The sequence below is a fragment of the Tasmannia lanceolata genome, unplaced genomic scaffold (genome assembly GCF_043159265.1).
Source record: "Tasmannia lanceolata isolate RefF3 unplaced genomic scaffold, GAP_Taslan_0.1 ptg000006l, whole genome shotgun sequence".
Lineage (NCBI taxonomy): Eukaryota > Viridiplantae > Streptophyta > Magnoliopsida > Canellales > Winteraceae > Tasmannia > Tasmannia lanceolata.
The window spans coordinates 451,407-460,687 of NW_027518683.1; the positions used below are offsets into that span (position 1 = coordinate 451,407).

The window sequence follows — 9,281 nt, forward strand, 5'->3', positions numbered from 1 at the left end:
GATTGAAACGGTGTGAGAGGAGTGTGAAGGCATTTGAATAGCCATGGTGAAAGGCTATGAGTGAAAGGCCATGAAGGCCAATGGACATGTAGGGTTCTATAAAAAGCCTTTTCTTCCTCTCTGGATTAATTCAATTCAAACGAACATACTGCCACTGTCACACAACTGGTTCTTAATTTGAAGAATTCCAAAGCTCTCCCTCTCATCTCTCTCATTATTAACATACGCATTTACAATTGTTAACCATTCTCTGTAACCTGCACTCAAGTGCAGATAAGCTTATCTGCGTTCGAGCGCACGAACTGTTTTATCTATTATTTATAATTTGCATTTACATTAGGGAAATGATAAGTGCACCCCTTTTCATCACTTGGGACACCCAGCAGCAGCATATCAATGGCTGCAGAGGGGCTGATGTACTTCACGTAAGAATATTCAATAGATTTGATTGCCACATGCACTGCAGTTGGGTGTCCAATGTGATGAAAAGGGGCGCATTTATCATTTCCCTTATATTATAATGTTTATCTTGGAGGGTTCATAGATCTGATCTCTTATCCGTAGCAATAAGGCTTTAGCGACTCCCTCTCTTAAGATGTAGAGACGGAAATTCCTGTCATTGGCGACTGTATTTCTTGGACAGGGCATGTCCCACAAATTTTCTCTGTTGGATCATTATCCAATCTTTTCAATCTCTATGTTGTAAACCGGAAGTTTTTGGTTTGTGGCACTTTCATTGTATGGTGAAGATTATCATAAAACCGCGTGACAGGTTACCAGAAAGAGTTTGGCTCTCTCTAGACTCCATCTAGGATGGGCTAGAAGAGATAGCCTTTATCTAGATACCTTGAATATTTGATTTCTATTTAGGGTTCCTAGATTTCTAAACAACATGTAACTATTTAAGGAATATAGTGCACGATTCTCACATTTTTTCATAGCAACTTCCCTCTCTCGTAATTTCAATATTTGATTTTCGAGGAATGATAGATGCAAGGGAGCCCCTGCATAAAGAGCCGGAAAAGGGCCCTTGATTGGTTCCACACTATCAAGGGCCCTTTTCCGGCTCTTTATGCAGGGGCTCCCTTGCATCTATCATTGCTTTTGTCTTTCTTCCTCAAAATGCTGGTTTCGATCACCGATCATCAAATTAGTGGGCCTTACTATTACTTCTGCTGCTCTGCTAATAATTTTGGTAGGGAAAATGATATATTTGCACCTTTCTAACTTGGGACAGCCTCCTCTAGTGTATTTATCAATTATGACTACTTTTTTTACTATAGAGAGGCTGACCGGAGTAAAAGTTTGGGGGGTGTGGTATCTCACTTCCATTTTTGTCAAAAAATAAGTATTGGTGCCATATAATTTCTTGGGTATGGATCAATAATCCTAAGGCCGCTCTCTATTGGACCTTATGCTTCTTCCACTCTATCGCCTATCCAATTTTCTTCAGTTTAACATGTTTTATCATTTCTTCCAATTAAACACGAGAAGATACGACAAGGCAGCACAACAATGTAAAATAAGAGAGAGGGAGAGAGAGAAAAATTGGTATTCATATATTCACGGGATTCTTATAATTCAAGAAGAAAAATTGTTGAGGGAGGGAGAAAGATTTTAGGGATCTTATCATATCTAATCTTTAACATTGTTTCATAATTAAACTCTGTCTCAGGCAGAAAAAAATATTAGGGTAGATTTTAGTAATTTACAGAAATCGTAAGGAGATTTTGTTTGATAAATTTTTATGGGATTTGCTAGGGACCATCGCATAAAGGCATTCGCGGCTGGCTGTTGCATATGAGAGCAGCCACCTCAGATGAATTTAATAAATAAGACAAAATCTGATGAAAAGGGAGCATCTGTGGCTGCTCTCCCATCCAAAAGATCTCAACAATTAATGGACAAGATTTGGGCATAATAGATGGATCCGAACATGTACATGGGGCATAATAGGTGCAACCCTACTGGACCCTTGATTTTTATTTTTATTTTTTTGTCAAAAGAATCTTCTCAGTGATTAGTGATTACAACCCGGCGTTCCATATTCTTTCCATTTATTAAGAGAGGATGTTATTCGAATTCTTCGGGATTTCTTCATGACTACATTTTCAGATTCGTCTGGTCATTAATTAAAGAACGAAAGGACGTCTGGGAGGGGAATGATACAATGAGAAGCCTTAACAAGAGAAGCAAATAAGAAGCATTTCATGCATTCAAACTCATATGATCGAATGGTTATAAATGCTTGAAAATGGAATGATTTTCACGTTGGATAAAGGATCCAGATCATGCTTACATCAATGGGTGGGTCCCGGTCAAGCTATCTCTCTCTAAATGGTTAACTTGGTCACCAAGGAAAATTGGGTTGTAGACTTTGCAGTGTCCCATGGCAAAAAGTCAGTTCCATGGGTTGAAGAAAAAGAGAAGATAAGACCCAAAAGGAAGAAGCTAAAAAATACCCATCAATTCAATGAAGAAAGGCAGAATTAGTACGAAAGTAATTTACTCATTTTTAAGAATAAAAAGAAAAGAGCTGTTAGGAAAACCGAAATTAGATAGAAGTCCCAATTTACAATAGTGTGTAGGTATCTCTCCTTTGGAACCTCCTCCCATGGCCCACCTTCAAAGTCATTGTAGGAGTCGCGGGACTAGTCCCGGTCACATTTTCCTCCCCTCTAGTGTATTTATGACTACTCTTTTACACTGGAGGGGGCTATTCCAAAAGTAACATATCACTTCCCTTTTATAAATGGTATAGTTAAGGGGTGCCAAAGAGACCTTAGTGACTCTGCACTACACATTCGCCTCCCTTATAACGTGAACAGTGGGCAATATTAACGCTTTTTGACTGTCAAATCTTATTTGCATATATGGGCTAATTTTGGTAAAGAGACCCTAAATAACCAAGATTTTATATTTAATATGCAAATATTACATAATCAGGGGATCTCTAAAATGATTTGATTAGTGTAAGTCCTTGTAAGTTACTAACATTGGAAAATCTTACCTTCGTAAATATTATGCTTGTAAATTTTACAATGCCGTTTTATGTCAAAAGAAAGAAATGTAATCTTTACCAAAAAAAAACAACTATTGAAGAAGATACAAGTATCAAAATACTAGGAAAAACAATAAAAAGGGAAGATTAGAAAGTGGCATGAGGGCATTTTTGGCCATTTGAAAATACCCTTATATCATGGGTTAATTCTTTCAAAAAACATATATATATATATATATATATATATATATATATATATATATATATATATATATATATATATATTGTAAGGGATGGTCCCTACCAAATCCCATATTATAATATCCATAACCATCTCTCATAGCTTGAGAAAGATTTTAGATCCAGAAGGTTAGCCTCTCCGTCACTGCCATATTGCCTTGCAACAAGGCTGGTCAATGCTGGTATTGTGACTATTGTCCCGCCGGCGCCGCCAGAGATAGTTTTGTGGTTTTCTTAAAAATAGCCTAGCAATTAGGGACATCTTAGGACATGTTTGGAAACCATGAAAAAAAATTCATGGAATACTTTGTTTACCTATAATCATGGTTTTAAATTTCGACCGAAATCCGAAATTTTTGCTGGGACCACCGAAATTATAAGATTTATACCGAAATTTCAACCGAAACATAAATTGCCACGGAAACCGAAATTTAAAACCATGCGTGTAAGAGTGGGGTTGAGACTAGAGAGGTAGTTGAGACAGAGATTTTTGAATGGGTGGCAAGGTGTGACTCCAGGAAAACAAGGAAATTTCTTTAAAAAAAAAAAAAAAAAAAAAAACCTATTTTAAACCAGTTTTTTCCCCATCACTCACTCACTGGCCTCACAAATCTCTCTCTCTCTCTCTCTCTCAAACACCCACCCACCTTCACCTTCACCTTGGAACAAAAGGCTTAGTTGAGTTGAGTAGATGGTTACCAAGCATGCTCTTAATTATTTAATTAAAACGGTTTGGTTCCAAGCTATTATCAACTTCTTATCCTCTTCTCCTGGAAACATAACACAAGTTTATTGCATTAATTTTTTTTACCTAAAAAAAGCATGAGTCCCTGTTTGTTTTAGATTTTGAGAGCTGATTGCAAGTCCAAAACTGATTGTTGGACTCAAATTTCCCTGGCATAACTCTAACTAAAAACCTATTTTATTTCATAAGTAGAATTGGAAAGATTACTTTATTATCGGTCGAGAGCTGCTACGAATACACTCTTAGATTATGGTGCTTGCTTCCTATACGACTTGAAAAGATTGCTTTATTGTTGTTGATGGAGAGCTACCAACAATACCCGCCTTGGCCTCTGTCATGGAGTTTCCTAGCAGCTCTTCCTACTGCCCAGCTTGTCATCAATGACTATTTTTAATGACAAAAAAGCCCCTATCAATATTTTTGTTAAAGTTATAAATTTTCCCTATTAAGGTGACAACATGAGGGTACTCTTTGGGGCATAAGCATGTTACCATTTCTATTTACCATGATAATTTTAATGAAAAATGCCAATTTTTTTACATTATCTAAGTAGTACTTCTCCTTCTTTTCCACCCAAAAAAAAAAGAAAAAAGAAAAGAAAAAGGAGAGATTGAAGTTGTCTTGAGACCCAATTCATCTTTATTATATAATATAGGACAATTCACAAAGTAATTAGAGAAAGAGTCTGAATATAGGGTGGCTAGTAGAGTGGTGGGCCCTGCATGAGGTGTAAAAACTCAGAAAAGAAAAAGTTTTCCATGGCTAAACATGGTTTAGGCAAAACGTGATACGGCATAAAAACGGGACAATAATATTGGAGTTTAATATATGGTATTGGTTGAAAGAAAGTAGTAAAAAAAAACTGTGAAATAAATGTAAACACGGAAAAAATGCATTAAATTACATTTAACATTTTGTCATTTAAAGAATATAGCGAGGGAAAGGTAAAAAGTTGGCCAAAAAAACAACTTTAATACACGTTTTGCTACTAAAAATGGAGTTTTTATGGTGTAAAAGTTAAAAACATGAAGGTAAAAAGAATGAAGGGTGGTGGAGTAAGCTAAAAGAAGTTTAAGGCCTCTATGGATACCCCTCAAACTCATGCTTATAGAACGTACTGCAAAAATTGAGAATGTAGCTTCTATTTGTGGACCGTTGAGCGAGGGTTGGTGAATCAAAAGCGTAGGAGCATCCGGTCATGGTATTTTAAATGGAATTCAAATCAACGGATGAGATCACGTAAAGAAGGGGGAGGCGGGGCCCAGAAAGTAGCTTCGAGGAAAGAGGAGAGTTACTTGGAAGCTAAGAATAGATAGTTAACCATTCATTCATTGTGAGGCCTACCGTTCTATCTTTACTTTTTACCTCTCTCTCTCTCTCCCTCTCTCAAAGCGGCGAGCCAGTGAACCTAGGTTGGAAACCAACGGAGTAACCTCCAGTGATTCCGTTTTGATAACAAACTAGACTACACGTGTACGGAATGGGTCCCAATCATCTCTAATGAATAGAAATAGAAATAGAAATAGAAATAGAAAGATAGACGGTTGACATTCATTCACTAAAATAATATAGGTTGGTTGTTTTTTTTTTTATAGCTTTTCTTGTCTCTTTGGCGAAGGGCAAGGAGGTAAAAAGTGGAACCGTATGAGAGAAGGGTAATAAGAGATCTTTGCAGCGCGTGAGATTTAATTGTCGATAAATTCGGAATTGAAAACCGAAGAGTTTTCCTTTCTCTTATTCAACTTTCCTTAGCTTTGAATTGAATTAAAGATTGAGTGAGAGCAAAAATCGGTTAAATTTTAGGAAATTAAAGCACATTTAGAGAGGGAGAGGGAGAGGGTATCCAAATCTTTTTGACTGTACGGAGACCATCTCTAATTAGCAAGAGAAATCAAAATAAGGAAATATCCCCAACAACAAGATAGGAAAAATATTCAAAAACCTAGAAAATAGAAAAGGGAGAGGAGGGGACGAAGAACGTGAGAGAGAGGGAGAGAGAGAGTCAAGAAGTGAAAGAACGGAAGAGTGGAAGTCGGTCTAGAGGTTTTTGTTTCATGCTTCCTTTTTTCCTTGATAGTTTTATGCCAAGTGGGTTCTTTGTATTTTTCTCAGTCGCTTCCTCTTCCCTACCCTTTTAAGATCCTTTTTTTTTTTTACTTCTCTTCTCAGGAAGAAACCTGCTGATTTCTTAGCTGGGTTTCCATTCTTTTTCTGGCTTGTTGCTTTTCCTTTGATCTTACAACTTTCTCTCTCAAACTAAGATTATACAAAGGTGGTGCTTCCTAACCAAGAACTCGTCAAGAAGAAGCTGTTTATGCAGCTGGGTTCTTGATATTCTCCCTGTTTTGTCCCTTTCTGCCACTTTTTCAGATCTCTGAAATTCAAAACCAAGGTGTTTTTCGTCTCCTTAGGAATAACCAGCTGCATCTTGAGCTGGTCTTTTGTTGTTATTCTCTCTTACCTGCCTTGGTTTACAGATCATTGTAACTTGAATACACTTTTTTTGCGTTTTGATATCTTTCATTGCAAACCCGTATATGATATCGGCTTTGTTCAGTTGGGTCTTTGTTTATTCCTGTTGTTTTCTTCATGGGCGATCAGAGGAGTGAAGTTGAGTTTCGTGATGACGTTATGAAAGAAGAACAAAGTGGTGGAGTTTCGGGCGAAAGATCCGATGATGGACCGGTTGATATAAACAGAAAGTCGATGCAGAGCAATAATCTAAAGATCAGGATCAAGGTCCCAAAATCCAATGAACAACGTGATGCAAAAGAAGAAGAAGAAGAAGAAGAAGTCATTGACCCCACTCAAACAAAACGCATATGCCAGCTCTGCAACAAATCCTTCAGCTCTGGAAAAGCTTTGGGCGGTCACATGAGAGTTCATGTTTCTGAGACAGAAGCTCAATTTCCCAATTATGGAAAAAAGACTCACACCTCTAAGCTCGGATTTCAGAACAACACCTCTAACAATGCAACGGACAGAAAGCTCTTTCCCCACAAGACTGATTCCGACAACACAACCTGTTCCCTCTGCGGAAAAACCTTTCCGTCGATGAAATCTTTGTTTGGTCACATGAGATGCCACCCTGAGAGGGATTGGAGGGGAATTCATCCACCCCAAAGGAACACCTCTTCCTCATCATCATCGGCGGTCAGGATTTGGAGGGGAATTAATCCTCCGGCCATTACCAGGAACAGCCCAGCCTCCACCGTTACGGACTCAATAGCTCGGAAAACAGATGATCAGATCGATTCAGCTACAACCATGGAGAAATCTGCAGCTTCACTTTCGACCTGGTCTCTGACTGCCAGGAGAGGCCGGACTCCAATCGGTCTTCCCAAGGCTCCTGTAAAAGAGTTGGAAGAAGATCCGGTACCTGATGCTGTCTATAATCTGATGATGCTCGCTCGTGGAGATCCTCTGGTCCGGTCAAAGACGGAAAGAAGCGAGGAATCTGCAATAGAAAACAGGCAGAATTTTTTTTCAAACAAGGCAAAATTTTATGGAGGAGATTATGTTTCCAAATTCAGGTCTGAATCAGAGACCATGCACATGGATCCTAAATTGGAAAACACAGAATTCAATCAGAATAGCAATGAATCAGAGAGCAAGAACACGAATTACAACACAGTGATTGGACCTCAATTTTGTAACAAGACGGAAATTGCTAAGAAGAAGAAGAAGAAGAGAAAGATTAGAGCTCTAGATTCAGTTCATGGCATGGATTCGATTGGTATCTACAGATGCATAACTTGTAACAAGTCCTTCTCAACTCACCAAGCATTAGGTGGTCACAGAGCCAGTCACAAGAAAGGCAAGAACAGTTCAGCGAGTGAGGAATTCACTCTGGGAGAAGATTGCGAGGACGAGCAAGCCGGTCTGACTCACGTCGACAACTCGCTGGAATCCGAGCAGAATTCTCTGCCAAAGGCGGCAATGCCACACCTCTGCAACATCTGCAACAAGACATTTCTAACAGGACAGGCTCTTGGAGGCCACAAGAGGTGCCATTGGACTGGACCCACTGAAGCTCCCACGAGCTCCATCACCTCACCGGAAGACACTGCCAAATCCGGCCTCCAACCACGGGACTTCGACCTCAACGAGCTGCCCACGATTGAAGACCAAGATCTTGGGTTTCCTGCTTCTGCTTATTCTCAAGCTGAGGGAGTTTAAATCTTAATTCTACATTCCAGTTACTGAGGAAATTATACTTTTATTTCTCTTAATCCGAATTAGATGTTTTAGGTTTTTACTTAGAGATGAATTTTGGGGACTGATGCAGAGAAGTTTGAGAGTCAGTAACAGAAAAAACATTTGTTTGGTATTCTCTGTCATGGTCTTTTCTTTTGTTTTTTGTTTTTCTGCTAGTAAATGGCCTCTGATTCAGCAAAGGACGGGCACAAAGGGGCAAACGCTACTTGTTTTTACCTTTCGGAACAGGATAATGTAAAGAAGAACATGTACAGGTAGGTTTTTTTTATTTATTCTTAGAATCTGGATTCTTCTGTCTTGTTATGAATTGGAGGTTGATATAGAGTTTTATGAGTATGTCAGTTGGATTCTTAGTAGAAATCAATATTAGTCATTTCTGATTCTTGCAGAGCTTGCCTCCTTGTATTATTTTATTTTTATAAAGAAGTTAGTTATGTAGTGGAGGTCCAAAACAGAGAGCAATCTGAACAATTAAAAAAAGAAAAAGAACCAGTGATGGAGAAAAGGTCAAGGGCTGCCCACCAAGCAGCTCCTGTTTTAATTAAAGGGCATTTTTTCTCTTAGAATTTCCTGGATGAATTGGGGATGATTTTGATGGCTTGGAGCCTTATTCATTTGGGGGAAGGTGGAATATTCCCCCCCCCCCCTCCTCCTTCACAAGCCTGTTCTGATTGTAGGTTTGTTCTTTCATATGAGGATCTCTTTGTAATGGTGACGTTTGAAAAGGATATGCTTTCTTACACATGCACTCCTTCGATCACCAAAACCTACAGTATTTGGAAACTCAAGACTCAGACCCCAACTCGGTTTTGTCCCGAGCTGACTCGCCAAATCATCTCGGGAAGGTATGTGACTAGGCTCTTACTCTTTTTTCTTTTTCTTTCTTTTAGGGGGAGGGAAGCCATTAACGATATCATTTCTAAAAATATTTTACCGTCATTTCATTTGCAAATAATCGTATTTAACTTCAAAACATTGTAAGATTAGAGGAATGCTAAACTTAATCATATCTTGACCATTGATTGGGTGTGGTCGATTAGGTAGTTTGGATAGATTAGCAACTAAGTTATATTTAGT

General features: G+C 38.5%; 1 protein-coding gene across 1 annotated transcript; it reads left to right on the top strand.

Annotated features, from left to right (window-relative positions):
- The first annotated feature begins 5,828 nt into the window (after nt 1-5,828).
- LOC143878175 (C2H2 type zinc finger transcription factor family) lies at nt 5,829-8,592 on the top strand. The gene has a single exon (XM_077380478.1). The coding sequence runs from the start codon at nt 6,576-6,578 to the stop codon at nt 8,163-8,165; it is 1,590 nt and encodes a 529-aa protein (XP_077236593.1). The 5' UTR covers nt 5,829-6,575; the 3' UTR covers nt 8,166-8,592.
- Nucleotides 8,593-9,281: the final 689 nt, after the last annotated feature.